Below are 19761 nucleotides of genomic sequence, written 5' to 3'. Positions count from 1 at the left end.
CCTCGCTCTCGCCAGTATTCCTGTGCTAAGTCAGAAAGAGGATTACTAAAGTTTAGACTCTTAGAAATGAAAGTTTTGAGTATGGTGGACTCAGCATGACCACTATTGCTCTTCTTACTCCCCAGGACTAAATTTACCTATGAAAAATCACACAGCTTTTTATGTGGAGTCACTGCCCCATCTATGTTATGTCAACTACATTGTGCATTTAGATGGAAGGGGTGGGAAGAAGGTAGGGTGACCAGACAGCAAGTGTGAAAAATCAGAAAAGGGGATGGGGGGTAATAGGAGCCTATATAAGAAAAAGACCCAAAAATCGGGACTGTCCCTATAAAATCGGGACATCTGGTCACCCTAGAAGAAGGAAACATTACTGGGCTAATGGCCTGTCACCTCTTTGGTAAGAAAACAAGAGTGATCTATAGCCTCCACAGTGTTAGTTCTGGGAAGATGGGGTCAAGCCTCTTCACCTAAACTCAGGACTATTTTCACTGATTTCAGCAGACATAACCGAGCTACTGTTAAAACAGATTCAAACTACTTTATAATGTAATATAACCTAGATTGTTAGCTCTTTGGGGCCAGGTGCTTTCTTTTTGTTCTGTGTTTGTCGGTCTAAGCACAATGGGACCCTCCCTGGTCCATGACATGATAATAGAAATGAATAATAATGCCTTCAGAATGCTGAATGTTCTCGTCTCTTTCTCTTCCTGTCATCCACATCTCCCTTTCCCTTTATCCTTTCTTTCTTCCTCTGCATGTTTTCCACACACTCTCATTCATTCGCTCATCTCTAGCTAGTTCTCTAAGCCATGTTTCCCGGTGTGCCCTTTCTCACTCTTTATTTGAGCTCTTAATATCTTCTGCCTGTCCTCTCCCCACCCTCCCTCTTGGTGTGTTTGTGAACTGGACCAGCTCACCCTCCCAAGCAGGTGAGGACCGTGTGGTGTGAGAGCGGATGGGCTGCCACGAGCCTTTTAGTGGGTTCAATAAACTTTTGCTCCCCAGCAAGATCGCGTCGATTTTCCAATTGCTCCTTTTCCTGCTCCGTTAGGGACACCCACCCACCCACCCCCGTTTAAAAAGCCACTGGCACTGCAGGAGGATTTTACTGCGGATTTCAAGAAGACCGACAACAATCGCCCCCCCCCCCCCCCATGTCTTTTATCTGCACTGTCATCTGCCCACTAGCCTCTGGACACGCCACGGGGGGGGGGGGGAGCGGGTGACTGGCTAGCCTGGCCCCAGGGGGGAGATGCAGAAAGGGGAAGCCGGTCCCTGCAGCAGGACGCTCCCCCGCGTGCAGCCGGCTGTGCCCGGGCAGGAGGAGAACGCGCGGCTTTGCTTGGGTCCCATCACGTGGGCAGCAAACTTTTCTCCCAGCAGCGGTATGAGGAAGTTCAGAGGGACGCTGCTGCAATCTCCAGCCTAGGCGGGTGAATCCTCCTGCCCCGGGCCCGCTATGTGAGTATGGGTCACCCCGCAGCAAGCGGCTCCTCTCCCCCCGGCACGCAGGGTGGCTGCGGGGCTTGGCTTGGTCCTCCCCGGGACCCCGCGGCTGGCTGCGGGGTAGGGGCCCGATCCGGCCCCGCAGGCTGCTGCCCGCTCCCCAGGGAGGGAAGCGGTTTGAGGAACACCCCGATGGATTAAGTTCTCGGGTTGCCGTTCGGCTCCCACGGCTCGGGCGGGCGCCTCCCGGTTTGTTGGTTACTTTTTGCTGCGGCCGCTCGAGCTGCGCTCCCGGCTGGAAGCCGCGCTTGGGGGGGAGCGGAGGTGACGGTCGCCAGCTGGGGCGAGGCGTGGGAGGGGAGCGAGCTGCAGCGAAGCCCGGGCGGCCGGGGGCGGCCAAACGTAGAATCGTTTTCAGGGCGGACCTGGAGGCCGCTCCAGTGTTGCAACAGTGAGCGAGGCGAGAGTCGCCTGTGCGCGCGGGGCCGGCCGGGGGCGATGCTGAGCGCGGGGCGCGCCGGGCTGCTGCTCCTCTGCGGCGGCGGCGCTGCCGGAGCCTGGGGCGGACGTTAGGTGACTCGGGCGCTGCTGCTGGTTCCCAGCTGGGCTGCGCGGGAGCCGGTCCCGCGGGCTGCAGCCGGCGCCTCGCGTGGGAAACTCGCTGCCGCCCTCACTTCCCGTCCCGCGAGTCTGAGCCGGGCTCCGCGCGCTCAACCCGGCTCGCGTGTGCCTGGCAGGTTGCGTTGCTGCGGTCGCCTTGTGAAGTGAAGCTGCAGGAGCCGCGGTCCTGATGGAGGAGCCGCCGGGGGCAGAGGAGTGGCCGGGGGCTAGCCAGAAGAGAAAGGCCTGGGCTAAGAGCAGAGACTCCTGGCAGGCATCGGAGGCGGAGGATCTCTCGGCAGAAGCAGCTGAGCTGGCCCGGCAGGAGGACCATCTCACCGTCGGAAAACTGCTCCTGGCTGCAGAAGGAGGTCTGTCCTGTCCGGTTGTCTCCACTAAGGCAGGGAAGGGGGGAAATCAGTGATTGGAATCGCCCCGTTCATTAGCCCTGCTTGATGAACGCATTACTGGGTTGCACCATATGTGAGACATGCAGTCTGTGTTTAAAAGTATTTTTAATTCTCATATTTTTGGCCTGCCGTTGAGTTTATTCTTATTTCTTTTGTTTATTATTGTCTTTTTTTGTTGTTGCTCTTGTCAGCAGTCTTGTTTGTGTGGCAGTAGTGTAAGTGGTGTTTAAAAGGCACCATTCGTCTTTCTTCATGAGACGTCTGGAATGCATAGAGCATCAATTACAACTCTGTTTTTCTCCCTCCTTCCCTTTCTTTTCTCCCAAAGGTAATATTCCAAACGAAAAGATCGCCATATGGCTTAAAGATTGCAGGTAAGTACTTCTGCCAACCAGAAGTTCCAGTACTGCTCTAAATAGTTACATATGTCTAAGTAGTAGTGTCCACAATCCTTTATTAGCTAAAGGACCTGAACTTACAACCTCTACTTATGTGAATGTGAGTTGAAGGATTGGGCTCTCAAAGCATGTAGGAGGTGAGAAAAATTAGTTATTAGTTTTACTTTCACCTCTCTCTGCAGTGTGCTTTCTCTTATTAGGGAACAGTTCAAGTTCTTCTTTAAGAATAAATGTACCATTAATAAGTTACTAGAGTAGTAATGCATGTATTAGTGTGGCTGTCTGGCAAACAGTTGATTTCTTCCCCCTCCCCCATCTTCTCTCTATCTGTCATGTAACAGTGGTAAAGCATTACAGAGTCACTTTCTTCTAATACTGAGCCAAGACTAAGGAAAACAGTGTTATGCCTAAATCTACTCTCTCTCTCTCTCTCCCTGATTGACTGCAGGGTTCTTCTTAAAACCTTCCCTATCCTCATCTTGACTGGCTTCCTGTTACACTTCTAAGGAAACAGTGCACAGCCCTTTATCTCCTCCCCTTTATTACTAAACATTTAGCAACAGATTGAGTCATCAGCTTTACCATTCTCCCACATATAGTCACCTTCTGGCCCTGAGGATCCTTTTTCTCTGATTAGATGTATTTAATCTCAAATATATAGACTCCTGTCCATTAGGCTTGGACTTCCCTAAAGGATTATCTCTAGGACCCTATCAGATTCACACCATGAAAAAGGCATCATGGACCATGAAATCTGGTCCTTTGTGTACTTTTACCCTATACTATACAGATTTCATGGGTAAACTAGTGTTTCTCAAACTGGGGGTCCCAGCACAAACAAAGGTTGTGGGGCTGTCACAAGGCTATTGTAGGGGGGTCATGGTATTGCCACCTTTACTTCTGTGGTGGCTTCAGGGCTGGGTGGCTGGAGAGTGGTGGATGCTGGCCAGCTACCCAGCTTGAAAGCAGCACCTGAGTCGGCAACAGCGCAGAAGTAATGGTAGCAATATCCTGCCATGACATCCTTATTTCTGCGCTACTGCTGGTAGTGGTGCTGTCTTCAGAGCTGGGCTCCCAGCCTGCAGCTGCAGAGCTTCCTGAAGCTGGGGGCAGTTCCTGGAAGTGTGTCTGACCTGGCCCTGGGAGCGGCCCCTGCAGGGGAAGAGGAAGTCCCATCCCTCACTAGCCCGGCGAGGACCAGCAGCTGGAACCTGGCATACAGTAGGAGTCCGTGGCCATGGGCCCCCAGCCTTGTCCCGTCCTGGTGCTCAGGGGTTAAACAGACCTTGGGTTGGCTGTGTGTGTAGAGAGGGCGACCACAGACTCCCGTAACTACATACCATGCCACCCTCATTTTTGCACTGCTACTGGTGGCGGTGCTGCCCTCAGAGCTGGGTGTCTGGCCAGCAGACGCTCATGTCCAGCTGCCCAGCTCTGACGGCAATGCTGCCACCAGCAACAGCGCAGAAGTAAGGGTGGCAATATTGTGACTCCTCTACAATAGCCTTCTAACCCCCTCTCCCCATGACTTCCTTTTGGGTTGGGACACCCAGGGTTACAACACAGTGAAATTTACAGTTTTTAAAATTCTATGACCATGAAATTGACCAAACTCAACTGTGAATTTGGTAGGGCCCTAATTATGTCCCTTCACTAAGACTGGAATGAATACCACTGTTGCTATTGTCACAAAACAGTTCAGTTGGATTTAGAAAAAGCTTTTTCTTCAGTCTCCACCATATAGTATTTTGGGGTTCAGCTGTAGCCAGTGACAATAGCTCATCTTGTCCAATATTTTTCTTCTTTCAATTTTATCAGGGATAGTTGTCCTTGTTTAAGGTTAGGTGAGCTTTTGGTGGCATCCCAATAGTTAAAGAAAGTTCAGGACCTCCTATATTTAGCTTTCACTCTCATCCTTTAGACATAGCAGTTTATAGTGAAAATTTACTTTAAAGGTTGGCAGTGCTAGTCTGATTTGTTGACCCAGTGAGCAACTCGGCTGGGCTTACTCTAGAGACTGATGAATGTGTTACCGTATAGCTCAGCAGAGCTAATATAGTGTCTTTGTTGTAGAAGTCTCTGTGCAGTCTAGGTCACCTGTTCCCTTGTGGGCGGAGAGGGCTGGTGACATACTCTATCCCAAAAACTTGGAATTCACGTCTGACAAATTGCGGTCCATTGTCAGTGACTATTTTTTTTCAGCCTGCCAAAATGAGAGAAGATGCCTTAACTTTTATATGATCTAATTACTTGTGGGTTTTGTAAGAAATAGAATTTCAACAAATCTTGGTAAATAGTCAGTGGCTACCAAATCAGTATGTTCCTTTTCTTGACACAGGTCTAGTGCTAAACTAGAAGCTTTACTAGAATGGGGGGGGGGGGGAGAGGTTCTTCCTAAAGCTAGTCTGTCTCTATTCACAGAGTTTCTGTCTAGAATCTTCTCCTTTCTTAGCTTCTTGGTACAGGTTTAAAGGAATTGTACATATATTCATACAGTGACAATATGCACACTTAATAACTAAAGTCACAAATCTATATAATAATAATAATAATAAAATCGAATATCATTATGCGGGATAGAAGACTTATGAAGCAGTAGTGTCTGTTGATTAGATCAGAGTATTGAAAGCCAGAATTCCTGGCTTTCGTTCACGCTGTTGCTACTAACTGACTGCGTGACCTTGAGCAAGCCACATAAATAGGTGTTTTCCTTATTTTACAGCTGAGGAAAGCAAGGCACAAAAAAGTTGATTAACAGGGATGTTGCAAGGTTTAGTTAATGGATGTTTGTAAAGCCCTCTGTGATCCTTGCATGAAAGATCCTGTACAAGTGTAAATGTACTGTTTGTAAATGTTGTTGCTGACCAATTCTATACTTTATACTAAAAAATTAAATTTGCCTCTGTTATAGAGTTGGCAAATCCTACTTTGACACTGTTCCTTTAGTTTTCATGTATTACATAAAAATGTTGCACACTCTGTAGTCTTAAATGCATAGACATTCCACCCTGGGGCTTAGTGATATCCACACACTATTCAAAACTTTGCTCTTGTGGCTGGCTTTTGCAAAGCTTATGTGATTTGTTAATATCAGTGGTTCTCTGAAATGGAAATACAGTCCATCCTGCATCCATTGAAGTCAATGGGAAAAACTCCCACTGACTTCATTGGAGCAGGATCAGTCCAGTAGGCATTTAGTATCTGATTCTGTGATGTGCTGAGTGCCAACAACTACCAGTAATGTCTGTGGGAGCCGGGAATTCTCAGCACTTTGGATAAGTGCTCAGCTCCTCATAGGATTATACTCTCAAGACCAGGGCTTTGGAGTGGAGCCCAGAGCTGGAGCAGCTCCGGAGCAGTGAAGCTGCAGGATTTTGCCTGGAGCTGGAGGGGAGCCGGAGCACAGCTCCAAAGCCCTGCTCAAGACTGTAGGTAGTACACAGTTAAATTTGTATGTAAAATGTGTATTTTTGACTATTATAGGTGGTGTGAGAGAATAATCTAATTTACTTTTTGACAAGGCATCTGCTACTCTCTCTCTGAGTATGTGCATGCATAATCAAAGTTCTTCTAGCCCTTGATGATCCTTGGTGGTTTTCCTTTTTTTCTGTCCACATTGCTGGTTAAAGACAATATCAAAAATCTTGAACATATTTTACATTGTATTGTTAAAAATAACACCTACATTACAGGTACTATCTTCCTGGATTGTAACTGAATTTCTTGTAACAATCTAATGCACTTTTCACTATACTGTTGCATAATCTGGACTTCTCCAAGTGTGTACAACAAAAATAGACTGATTTTATTTCTGTTTCTAGTCAATTACATGTCCTGGCTCTCAGGAGTTAGCAAAATGCCTTGTTGTTTGACGTGTAAAAACACCAAAAATACTTTCCCCATAGGAATGAATGGATACATTTCTATTGTTTTTAGGTTTATATGACATTTTAGAAAATATAAATGTAGGATCAAACTTGATTGGCCAGTCTTACTTTCAGTTTTGCAGTGTATTAGTTCAAGTGAAGTGGCATCAACATTCTTGGTAATGAGCTCTGCTTGTAAGATTTATTTGTTTCAAAAGACTATCCACAATGTTGTAGTTGTAAAGAAAATGGACTTACTAGATGGCTATTTCTGTGGTATGCATTAGCAGTTTGGGACTGCAACCACTCCACATTGAAATTTCTCATCTGTCGTACAGTAGTTCATGGCTATGCAGAAGTCTCCACATAACTCCAGGCTCCACTATTTATATAAGTATATATATTTTACCTCTGTTTAGCTATTGGGGTAGAAAAGCACTCATCACATTGTGGCAATATTCATAGAGGCCTAAGAAACATCTCACTTCTGCTCCATTTCATGGAATTATCACCCCTGTAGGAAAGTCTTCCTTCATTTCTCTCAATTTTGCCAGTGTTTTGAAATGATTAAAAGAGTTTAGTGCATTTACTAAGGCTGTTTAAGATAAACGTAAAAAATCAGCTGTTTGCCCATCTTACATTGAAACAGAAAGGAGGAAATCCTCCATTTGAACTCAAGGATGGTTTTTATTTTTTGAATTTGAGTGTTTTGTTTGGCCAAAATGTCTTCTGTAATAACAACAACATAGTTTACCCTGTTGGAAAGTGTTTAGGAACTTTCTCATGTAGAATATTCAGGAAAGAGGAGGTTTTGAAATGTGACGAGAAGATATTTTTTTGTTTTGAGTTTTTGAGGCACAATGGACACACTATTTAATTGCACTCTGGCTGCCAAACTATGATTTTTAACAGCCAAAGTTTTAACTGCTTCTAAAACACAATGCAAGATCTTCATTAATTGTTAAAGTTTTCCTACAATAACCAATACCGGGTCAAACAAACCCAACAGAAATTTTCTACAACATGGGGAAGATGAAAAGCAGAATTCTCAGTGAAGTCCACTATGGGCACACCCATGTGTATCTAATCTATCTGATCAGTACATAGAGCCTACAGCGATGGGCACTATGGGTGGAAAGAGGGGGGTAAATGTTTGGGGAGGTGTTGAGTAGCAGATCCCAGAGAATCCAGCATGGCATGCCCCCCACTCTTCCTGACTGCACCTAGAATGTTTGGGAGATGTCTTGTCATCTCTCTGAGGGATCTAACTCACGTTAGTTCCTTGATTCCAGTGCAAGTCAAGACTTTTATGAAGCTCTGCATTCCAGATTGTCTTTGATTTTCCATTTGTCCTTGCCCTATGTTACATCTGCTCCACGCTCATGTTACTTCACTTAGGGCTGTGAAAGCAGGCAGCTTCTTCAGAGTCTGCCATAGCTGTATGGTATCCACCCCCAGTGTACAGTGTGCCTTTTCTTGAGTATGAGGATATATTGAAAGATCTCTAAAATCTCCTGTTTAGCAGCATAATGTACTTGAAAGCAAACCTGAATCAGCTGACTTATGAGCCATGCTACGGAAAATATTCCCTTAAAAACATATCCCAGTTGCTTTTCTGTTGTTCAAAGGGCTTCGATCATTCTTATGCTCTTCTCTTTTTAAATGTACAATTTTTCAATGGAATGGACTATAAAGTGGTTGTGTATGTGTAGAAATTCAAGCAGGGATGCAGACAGATTGCTTGCCAAAGTTTCTTTTCTAGTAGCTGTTAACAGGCTGCCGAGGTGACAGGCTTAATTTTTGAGAGAGAATGCCAGTTTTGCTGCTTGCTTTTTACCATTCTCTGCCAGCCAGTGCATGCACACTACTGGCGTCAACTGAGGAAGTTGCTGCCAGCAACTTTGTCTAGCTAAAAAATAAGACATGCTGAAGTGGCCGCCAAGGAAGGAGAGGGAGAATAGAAATGTAGCCATTAAAACCGGGATATAAACAATAGGCATGGTTGTTAATTCAGAACATAAGACTTGCTGTAACTTGAATAGATTTAATAAAAAACCTAGTCACTTGAAGCCCTATTTATTCCCATGAGAGCCCCAAAATTCCAGGAGATTTGAGTTTCTAAAGGCTTATTCTGTCACCTAGCTGAGTGAATATCACTCATACTGTCATTGTTTTAATTGGCATGTCACTGTAACAAGTTATTTTTAAAGAGTCATTGTCAAAGCTTTGTGGCTTATTCCATATCAAAGGGCAACGTGTAGCAACGGTAAACTGTTCCAGAGGAACAATTTGCATTGTAAAATAAAGGGTGTGTTAGGAAACAAATACATGCTTTTCATTCCAGAATTTAGTTTTGGAACCAGAACAAATACTGTATCATGTCTTTGTTTATTTCATAGTAACTTTGGGCAATTTTCTCTGCTTGTCTAATGAAAAACCTTCACATGCCCATATATGAAGTATTCATGATGTAAACACTTAAGTCATCTGATTTGTCTTTCTTTAATCATATTTTACTTTATTTTGTGTCTTGGGTTTGTACCAAGCTGCTTTACTGCATAGCAGGTTCTTGTTAACCATTGTTTGTCTACATTAGTGGAAGCTCTGCATTAATATTTGGTCTGTTTAAAGAGCTTATGCACTGAATTAGTTTACACAAGATGAGTAATACTAACTCCATTAGGGTCCAATCCTGCTGTCAGTGGGAGTTTTGCTGTTGACTTCAAAGACCGCAGGATTGGGCCCTTCAACAAGCCTCTTTCCATTCTTGAAATAGTGATTACATCTGCCCTAGAACAAAAGTTAAAGAATTTGATCCAGTATCCGAGCTGGCAAATGTCTTGACAGATATTTTAGGTCTCAGATTGTTCTTGTTTCTGATTAGACTTTGTATTATTATTATTATTTATTACTATTACTTATTTTTTGTATTACAGTAGTGCCTGGTGGTCCTAGTCATGGACCAGGACCTCATTGTATTGCGCTTAATACAAACACAGAACAAAAAGACAGTCACTGACCAAATGAATTTATAATCTGCGGGGGGAAGGGGAAGGGGTGTGTGTGTGTGTGTCTGTCTGTCTGTCTGCCTTTCATTCCCTTACTCACCTATCCTTAGGGTTTCAATGTAGGAAAAACAGGTGTCAACTTTTAAAGTGTAAATGAGTTTAAAATGAATTCACTCCTGCGTAGTGCCACCCCCACCGCTCCCTATTCATTCTTGTTGGTAGTGTGGGCACAATATAACACATAATATTTTCTTTGACAACCTACAGAATGCCTGTGGCCTTCTTAACTTTTGCCTTAATCCTGATTCCTGTGTTAGCGTTCATAGGTGTGAGTGCTGCCAGTTTTATCGACCTGTTTTTTTCACAAGTGTTTATTCAAGGGGTTGGGGATTGTTTAGTAAGATATTGTCAGTCCCTATGCGTTTGTGCAGGCTTTCTGGGGGAGGAAGGCGGAAGGAGGCACAACTGCTGTTATCACAAGCTGGTTATAGCTCTGAAAGAAGGACATGAAGAAGCAACATTTTAAACTAGCGTTAACCTTTTCTGTGGTTTCAGAACGCCTCTGGGAGCCTCCCTGGATGAGCAAAGCAATCCTACATTGAAGGGTAAGAAAAAGCTCTGTGCTCTTGGATAGCTGCTTTTATTATGAACTTTTCTGCTTTCTTAGTTTATGCTTTTAAAATCAATGTATGTTAGCCAGATGCATATGTTATGGCTATCTTGATCTTGCTAAGATATTAAGTATTCCTGTGCAGTTGAGGGAGAAGTTTAGGGGAGGGGGAAAGGGTCAGAATTTTTTTTCAAGAGCTGAAGTCTTTAAAAAGACTACTTCTGTGCTTCAGCTTATATATAAATGCAAAATCTCTGCAGAAGCAGTGTATGTGTGTGTGCGCGTGCATGTGTGTGTAGGAAAGGGGAAGCTAGTTAATGCACAGTCTTAGAACTAGGTCAGCTTTCGTGCTGTCTTTCTTTGCTAGCTCTAACTGAAATAGCCACACCTGAAAAAATTACTATCTGAGCAGGACAAAATTTGAAAGTTCAAAGTACAACAAGAATCTGCAGGTAGTTGCAGAGCATATAAAAAGAACTCTCAGTATATACTGGTGGAAGAAAGGGGATGACTGGACTAATTTATTAACCCTGAAGCTCTGTGGTAAAATGTCTGGAGTGTAACTTAACATCCAGTGTAGGGTACTTACATTAGGTATGATACTAGGGGGTAGGTAGTTATGATTAATTAGCTTGCAATTTGACATGGAGTTGTTCTTTATCTGGCCCCTCTAATAGCTTTAGAGCCCCCTCTCACTCTTTTATCTCTTCTTTTAAAATAATCTTTTTTGTGATGTGAATAGTAACTTCAAAATACCATAGGCTTCATCTGTACATTATCAGGGTGTCAATGATAAAAGATCTGTAAAGATGTTCTGAGTAAATCCTACAGCATTAACTCTAAGTGTTTAAACTAAAAATATTGTATGAGCTTTTGGAAAGAAAACATTACAGCACTATATAGGCGTTGAACTGCCAAATGTACATTTTCAGGCACGCTGGTGAGAAATGGAGGAAGTTTTGAAGATGACTTATCCCTGGGAGCGGAAGGTGGGTGTGGCAGGGTTATTTGACTATTAAAGCAAATTTTTATTATTATTATTTATTTATTTAAGTAACATTCAAGAGTTTGAATTTATTTTGAAAAGTCAGAATTTCCAATCTGGTCGAAGCCTGTTGGTAAAGCTGTCTGGAAAGCAAGAGGGAAGATGAGACATTTTTGGTTTTTTGCAACAAACCTATTTATGTATTTTCTTTCATCAAAACTTTATTTCTTTATTTTTGTCAACTTGTTGTGACCTGGCCTTTCTGCAGGGCAGAGCCAGCCTTGAAAGGGGCCTGTGTAATGAAGGGAGCAGGTGTCTGCTACTTCTTCATGCGCTTTGGTGTAAACAGCAATGCAACAGTCCAAAGTACTGGTGGAAGGAGTGCAAGCAATGAGAAAAATGACTGCATTAATGCTTGTGCTCTCTTCGTATGGTCCAGATATGCAGGTCAGACACGTGTGCCAGTTCCATTGAAACCAGTGGGAGTGGCATGTGAGGGTTTTCTGACGGCCAAATTTGGCCTCAAGTGTTCAGCTAATAGCTGATAGTTAAGGAGGAAGGAAAGAGAAGAGAGGGTGAAAGATGGGAGAAAGAATTAAATAAACCTGGAAATAAAAACTGGTAGATAAGTGTTTAAACCAACACCCACCAAACAAAATAAAGCAAAGGGGAAGGCGGTTTAGATTTTCTGTCTGTTATGACACTTTTCCCCCTTGTATCTCCAGCTGTTGCTTTACTGTTTGTTCTGCTTGTTCCCACTAGTTCTTTCCCCCTCTTTCTTTTGGAGGAGGAAGAGAGGTGGCCCCTCAGAGCAGGCTTTTTATTTTATTTTATTTTTTTAACCTCTTGACCTCAAAAATGGTGGCCTGCACAGCCTTTTGGTGATTTGAATGTTTTAAATTGCCAGAGAGATCCCCAGCTGAGTAGCTGATCTGCATTGAGGGTCCAGTGCTGAGAGCTGCCAAACATGCTCAAGTTCCATACATGCAGAGGGTGATCAGCACTTCACAGACTGGGTTCTGCTTGTCCAGCTACCCTGTGCGTACATGCAGGATCAGGGGCATACAATAAGTTGACAATAATTTTTGCAATTCTAAAAAGTGTTTGAGAAATGTCAGATCTGATCTGGTATAAAAGCCCAACCCTGTTCTTATTGGAGTCAATCAGAGTCTTGCCATCAACACCACAGAAGGAGAGTTGGGCCTTGAGGGAGGAAATCATTCTTTTTTTTTTTTTTTTAAAGTCTTTTAAAAATAACGAGGAAAGCAATTTATTGACGGTTGACTTGATGTGATTAATTTAGTCCGTATCACTTACTGACTTAGAGTAAGTGGGATTAAAAAGATTCCTCCTAATAGACTTTTCATTTGTTATACCGCCTGCCATACAAAGGACTTGTTAGAGAAGTGTTTTCCCTTTGTTTTAAATAACAATCCAAGCTCTGGTCATATGACTGAAAGGGAAAAGGACAAAGCTGTTAGAGCTGGCTGAAAAATTTCAAATGTCAAAATTTTCTGAAGGTGGCAGGCAGAAAAAACGGAAACATATTTTTCAAAAAACTTTTGATCAGCTCTAAAAGGGTAGATATGGTTAATTGTGTGTGTGTGTGTGTGTGTATGATTTTCTTATAAACACATACCCTGAATACAATAGATTAAAATCTTAGTGTAACAAAAAGATAGAATCAACTAACACCTATTATTACAAATGTGTATACATACTGATTGTACACTTTTATGTGTAAAGAATGGACTCTGGGAGGTGGAGTGGCATCTACAAACATATGTTGTTGGAGTCATATGTTGTTGGCTACCATTTCTTATAAATTATAAGTGCTGTTTTGCCAAAGAGCTTTATGTACAATTAATTCCTTTATTTTCCTGCAGCTAATCATCTACATCAAAGTGATGCAAAAATGGAAACATGGTAAGTATCTCATTTTTGTTTTGTTTTAGGGAAATATTGAAATAAAATGATATGAACTATGAGGTAAAGGTAAACGAGGCAGTCCCAGTACTAAAACCATTCCATGCAGAAGAGTTTATTCCTACAAAGAAGACGTCACTAATAATATGGGGAAAAAAGACTTTAATACTCGCAAAAATGTATTCCATAAATATGTTCCTTTACTTCTATCACATTTAATCTGGAGTTTCAAGTAAAAGGGGGAAATCTCTGAACACAAAGCAACACTTCTGCAAGAGATAAGTGGCTTACTTCAGTTCCCTCACCCGCCACTCAAATGCCCGATCTATTTCTGGACAGTGTCAGGGGAAAACCGCTCCTTGTTTCAACCTTTGAGATGGAAGCTTGGCTAGAAAAAGCCTCTTTTTTGGGGAGTAAGGGGGGCAGGTGACTGTACTGGGAGAAAGCCTCTAGGGAATGGCCTCCTACTTACCCCCAAAGTAATGCTCTAAGTGCAGTCAGAGCCCAGCTACACAACAAGTAGACTCAGGCTCCATCTACGCTACAGCCGGGATTGACGCTCTGAGATTGATCCACTGGCGGTCCATTTAGCGGGTCTAGTGAAGATCCGCCAGATCGACAGCAGATTGCTCTCCAGTCGACCCTGTACTCTACCCCTGATGAGAAGAGTAAGACAAATCAACGGAAAGATTTCTCCTGTTGACATCCCGGGGTAACTCGACCTAAGGTACGTCAACTCCAGCTACATTATTCATGTAGCTGGAGTTGCGTAGTGTAGGTCTACTTCCCGAGGTAGTGTAGACATAGCCTAAGACCTTTTGCTATTTCATCTCAGTTAGGCCCAGTAACATCCCTTATATAAATGGACCCAGCTGCTCTGTGTTCCCTTAGCTCCTGAGGTGACTATTCTGCCAGATTGCTTGCAAGTGAAACTCCCATTGTCTAATGGTTAAAAATCTACATTTCTAAAACGGGTGGTGATGCTGATGCCGTGCAGGGAAAGTAATTTAGTCTGTACGACACTGGAAAATGCTGAGCCAGCATCAGTTGCTGGGGATGTAGGGAGGAGATAGTCTGGGACTGGGGAGGAGAAATAAGGGTGGAAGTCTTGGTTCGAGCTAGTCCCATTCCATTTCCCCCAATTTGGAAGCACAACCAATTCCCAGGCTTGTCTGGGAGGCTTCCCCTGCTTCATGCAGCTCATGGGCCGCAATCCATGCCTTGCACCAGGAAGCAGCAGGGGTTAGGCAGTTGGAATCAGCATCTGAGAGGTGAGGTAACACAAGCAGCAAGCCGAGGCCAGTTCCAGTGTGAAGAGGCGGTCCCATGGGGGAGGTAAGGGAGTGGAGAACATAAGCCTACTGAAGTAAGAGATACTTTTGACACTTCTGGGTGGGCTTAAAGGAGGGTGAGAGCAGGAAGGGAGATGGGACTGTTTTGTAGGAGATTGCAGTGGTGTTTTATCAGTTTGTATCTCTTGCTTTAGGATTCTCAGGGTGTATATACCTTTTTTATTAAGGGGCTAAGGATTAATTATTTCAGTGTATTTATAAAATGAGACCTAGCTACGGTAAACCAGATAATACTGAACAGGAAAAGAAATTCTCTGAGAGTGGAGATTTAGGTTTTCCTTAAAGACTGAGAATTGAATCACTGCAAGGAACCAGTTCATCATGTCAGTATTGTCCATTTGTATGACAGCAATGGTATGTTGGCTAAGGAGAGGAGACATCAGTTCCACCAGAAGGGGAGAAGTATGAATTCCACTGGTTCTGGGAGAAGCAGTGCGACGGTTTCAAGGTAAAAGAACTATACTTTGGAGGATATGGCAAAGTTCAGTGGGATTTATCATTCTTTTTCTTCCAATAGTTACTTCTTCTATCCCTAAAATAGATGGACTTGGCTTGATTTATATGTATTATTGTGCTTAGTAGCAAAAGAGGGATTATTAATTTGGTTATTTGAAAGAACTTGACGTTTCTTTCCAGTTGTGGCTCTCAGAAAATAAGGACAATTGGGCCAGAACCCTGGAAATGCCTGAACTTTAGAAGCATTTCAGATTTCAAGACCTTAGGATTAAGGGTTGGATTTATAAATAAATATATAAAACGTTTGGATCTGAACATTGACTGGGTTCATCTCTCTAATGGCTTGAACAGAAATGCCAGGTGTAAACGCCTCCAAAACTTGTGACTTGGGCCCATTGCACTAAGCTGCAGGAGACAAAATTTCAGTAGGGCACAGATTGGGGGGCTGAAATAGCAACCAGACTGAAGGGATCATGTCCTGAAGAGAGCCATTGTGTAGAAAAATCTCTTGTTTTTCATTTGGCTAGTGTTTCTGAATTACTGGATCTTTATGAGGAAGACCCTGAAGAAGTACTCTATAACCTTGGATTTGGAAGAGATGAACCAGATATTGCTTCTAAAATCCCATCAAGATTTTTTAATTCATCATCGTTTGCCAGAGGGATTGATATCAAAGTGTTTTTGAATGCCCAAATGCAGCGCATGGAAGTGGAAAATCCAAATTTTGCTTTAACAAGTAAGTATACTTTTAAAGTGAAGGTTAAGTTAAGCTTTTAAAATTTTGTAAACAACCAGAAAAGGGAACCTGTAGACCGGTATTCTGTAAAGCTTTTATAGTCTCAGGGCCCAATTTTGGTCCTATTGAGACTCAACAGTAAAACTGCAGTTTAATTGTAACTATTCCAAGATGTGATGTGTACGTGTTTGGGCAGGTTTTTGGGGTGGGGAAGGAAGGTGCCCCATCATTATCCTTCACCTTCTGAGTTGTATGTTGGTCTTTTCGTGAGTCTCTTTCATTTCAATTTTAAAGCACTGAAACAAGCTACAACAAAAACATTCTAAGAGCCTTTTCTTGTCCTGTAGATACTTAAGGTGAGATTTTAAAAAGTGCTCTGTTTTGACCTAATTCTGTTCCCATTGAAGGCAGTGGTAAAACTCCTATTGACTTCACTGGAAGCACAGTTAGGCCAAAGCTGAGCCTTCTGAGAACCCCGCCATTGGTGTGCAGCGCATCAAAATAGTATCAAAAGAGGGTGGGGAAAATAGAGTAATTGAGGCACTCTATTACAGCAGTACTTGGAGTGGGAAAAGCTGACTAAGTGTTGTCAGTACTCACAATTTTATTTTACCTGTGTTTCTGTACTTAATGTATTTATAAGGGCTCTCCCTACCTTTCTCTTTCTGTAGTTATAAAGTGCTCTTACAAACTTCCAAATTGTTAAGGGTCAAGGGATCACTTGTGGTTTTCAGTACTAGGCAGCATTATAACCACTCTTGAGAGTCCTTGATAATTTCAGAAAGAGGCATGTCGGGGTTGCCCTTTTATAATATCATGAAGACAGCCTATATTTCTAGGTAACTCTTAATGTTCTTAAACTAGCTTTTACATACCATGTCATACAAAGAATCAATACCTCTTTATACCACAAGACTCTAAATTTAATGTGTAGAGGCCAAGCTTATACATAAATAAAATATTGTCTATACATTTTTAAAATTTTGACCTTGGAAATCAGCTTTGATATAAGTGTGTATTATAATACATTCCTAATGTGTTGCTAATATACTCTTGAAATCATATATCAGGACAGGCGATCTCACTTTTATGAAAGTCTCAGAACATAGACCTGAATAAAAATGGATGATCATAAAGATGAGGGTTCACAACATCCAAAGTGAATTTTGATGTTAATTTTAGATAAGGGAGAGAGATGTTCTTTGGATAATGCAGATATTTGGGGTTCAGAAATCTGGCTTTACCTGTGCACTGTAAGTTGTGGTTGTTTTGTTTACTCATTCCAGAGAGAAGAATTAGTTGCAAGTCCTAAGACATTCTTAGTTAGACTGTACAAATATTAGACACAATACCATCAATTGTTCTCTCAAAAATTTAACTTGTGCTTTGTTCTTGTGCTTCAGGTCGTTTTCGTCAGATTGAAGTGCTTACTACTGTGGCCAATGCTTTTTCTTCCTTATATTCCCAAGTTTCTGGGACTCCTTTGCAGAAAATTGGCAGCATGAATTCAGTGTCTTCCAACAAAGAGACCTCCAACCCTGCTCCTTTAAATCGAAGCAATACTGCAAGTCGTTTAATGAAGACCCTATCAAAACTCAGTCTGTGTATACCCCAGCAGGCAGGCGAAAGTAGCAGTTGCACAACTCCCCCAGCTGTTGAAAAAGGGAAAATGTCACCTGACCAAGAGACTGAAGAAAAAGATGTAAAAAATGAATCAAAATTACCAAAACACTTAAAAAAGAAAGATTCTCCATCTCTGGCTACAGTAAAAGAGGAGATACCTAGTAATCAGACCAATATTATAGACATACTTAATGACACAACTCTTTCTGCTGGAATTAGTGACAAACAAGGAACTCAGGATGATAATGTGCCTCATACAGATGAACAAAAGAATGACTCTCCAAGTCACCAGAATAGATTGTCTGAAGAATCTGGTATTGTGGACTCCTCCAATCTCAGTAGCGATGCTAATATATCTACGAATAATGAGCTTGAAAATAGCACTGAGCTGCAAAATCCATCTACATCAACTCCAGATAAAGAACCTTGTGCTCCCATAGCATCTCCATCCATAACTATTCTAAAGCTACCGCAGAAGGACTCCTTTGAGATGGAAGAGGTAGGTGGAAAGAAATTACCTTATTTTGCCCCGAGTTGACATAACCTTTGTTGTTCCCTACACTGACACAGGAAACATTGAGACAAGACAGTCCTTAAACCAAACAAACCCAAAAGGCTGGTAAAATAGAAGGTTGTTTAACGTGCAGCTCCATGCCAGGAAAATATATTCTTTTAAACTGATTTTTGATTTTGCATGCAGTGTTTTTGTGGGTGTTTTTAGCTAAGCTTCTAGTTTTTCCTCTATCATTTTAATTACTGTTTTCCTTTTAAAAAGGCTAACTTCTTTAAAAAAAATCTAATTTTCTCTCTATTTAGTAACCACTTACAATTGAGTAGTAGTATCAGTTTAAAGCTGAACTGAAATAGATATTAAAAAAACGCCTACAAATTGTTAGCTATTATACCCTTCAACAGAATACATAGGTTAGAAAAATGGTCTGAAACAGTAAGGCAAAAACCTCAGCTGGTATAAGCTGACATAGCTCCATTGATGTCAATGAAACTAGACTGACTTACAGCAGGCCTGGTTTTAGCCTAGTTCCTCCATTTATTTGCCTGCTGTGATTTGAGTTAGTGGTTCTGAGTTTGCTCTACTAGTAGTGGAAGCAACATAGCTCCCTGCTCTGCTGAGTGTCAGTGATATCACGTGCTCTAGGAGAGTGAGGAACATTAGCTTACATCTTAACAGGCGATAAAACCTTTCACTTGCATGTTAGTGAAATGATCTTTTTTACATTTTGGAAAGGGAGAACTGCTCACAGTAATTAGAGGTTGCAGAATCCCATTAGGTCATCTTACTCAGTGGTTCTCAACCTTTTTTCATTTGCGGACACCTAACAATTTTGAATAGAGGTGCAGACTCTTTTGGAAATCTTAGACATAGTCTGTGGTCCCCCAGGGGGCTGCACACCACAGGTTGAAAACCACTGTTCTATGGTAACAGCAGTCTTTCGCGGACCCCTTAGTTGTCGTCTGAGGACCCCCAGAGGTCTGCAGACCGTAGGTTGAAAGCCACTGATCTAACTCACTCTCCACCGTGCAGGAATTTCCCCTCCAATATAGTCTACAGTGGTCTGTCAGGTGACCCTTTAAATGCCCCAGAATGATGGGGCCCGCACCATTTTCCTCAGGAGACTATTCTAATGGATTTCACTGTTGGGAAGTGACTTTTTCTGATAATTAATTTAAATTGTCTTTATTTTTCATTTCTTTGAATTCAGGTAGCTTGCAATCCCTGGCAAAGCTTACCACTTCTGCATTCCAAACAATTCCTTCCTGTCAGAAAGAACTAGATGGTTTATTCTCTGACCGGACTGTATACTTTTTGGATCAAGTCCTTTAACTCATAACTTACAGGCCCCCAAAGTTTCCACTTACAAATTCCTCAAGAAAAATATTGCTTGATTACCAAATTTTCATTTAGTATGATCTAAAAATGATGCTGTATAATCAAGTATCCTGCCTCCAGCAGTGGGCTAGGCCCTTTATTACCCCCATAAAAAGTCTAGCAAAATATTTCAGTGATGGTTGTCCTGGGGGGATATTCTGTCCCAGTTCTCTGTATGTGGTCTTTTAGACTCATGAGGTTTGTGTTGTAATCCAGTGAATGCAGAAACTAATCATCACACTGGAGATAATAATACTGCATGGACTTCCTACTCATACTAGTAATTATAAGATTTGTCTACTGAGTTATGGATTAACAGATGTTTTGTGAGAGCTTTTAAATGGACACTGTCAAGTAGCTTAGTCTCCAAATTTGACCTATTTTAAGTTGTCATTTCTAGTGACGATGAAAATCCTTCAGAATTTAAATGTAATATCTTTGTTGATGTGATTTT

General features: G+C 42.2%; 1 protein-coding gene across 5 annotated transcripts in view; it reads left to right on the top strand.

Annotated features, from left to right (window-relative positions):
• Positions 1-1257: 1257 nt before the first annotated feature.
• Positions 1258-19761, top strand: part of ITPRID2 (ITPR interacting domain containing 2) — a 58854-nt gene continuing 40350 nt past the window's right edge. For 2 of the 5 annotated variants that reach the window (XM_054043783.1, XM_054043782.1), the window contains exons 1-9: positions 1258-1464; positions 2187-2420; positions 2788-2833; positions 10287-10336; positions 11274-11330; positions 13213-13252; positions 14954-15052; positions 15588-15796; positions 17200-17918. In XM_054043783.1, the coding sequence (XP_053899758.1) occupies positions 2240-2420; positions 2788-2833; positions 10287-10336; positions 11274-11330; positions 13213-13252; positions 14954-15052; positions 15588-15796; positions 17200-17918 (1401 nt within the window). In that variant the 5' untranslated portion in view covers positions 1258-1464; positions 2187-2239. Of the gene's footprint in view, positions 1465-1924; positions 2421-2787; positions 2834-10286; positions 10337-11273; positions 11331-13212; positions 13253-14953; positions 15053-15587; positions 15797-17199; positions 17919-19761 lie in introns of those variants that run through there. The other 3 variants (XM_054043781.1, XM_054043779.1, XM_054043780.1) reach the window with 3 other exon arrangements.

Source organism: Malaclemys terrapin, chromosome 11, assembly GCF_027887155.1.
Source record: "Malaclemys terrapin pileata isolate rMalTer1 chromosome 11, rMalTer1.hap1, whole genome shotgun sequence".
Classification (NCBI taxonomy): Eukaryota; Metazoa; Chordata; order Testudines; family Emydidae; genus Malaclemys; species Malaclemys terrapin.
The sequence above is the reverse complement of the archived record's forward strand: the minus strand, read 5'-3'. Positions and strand labels throughout refer to the sequence as shown.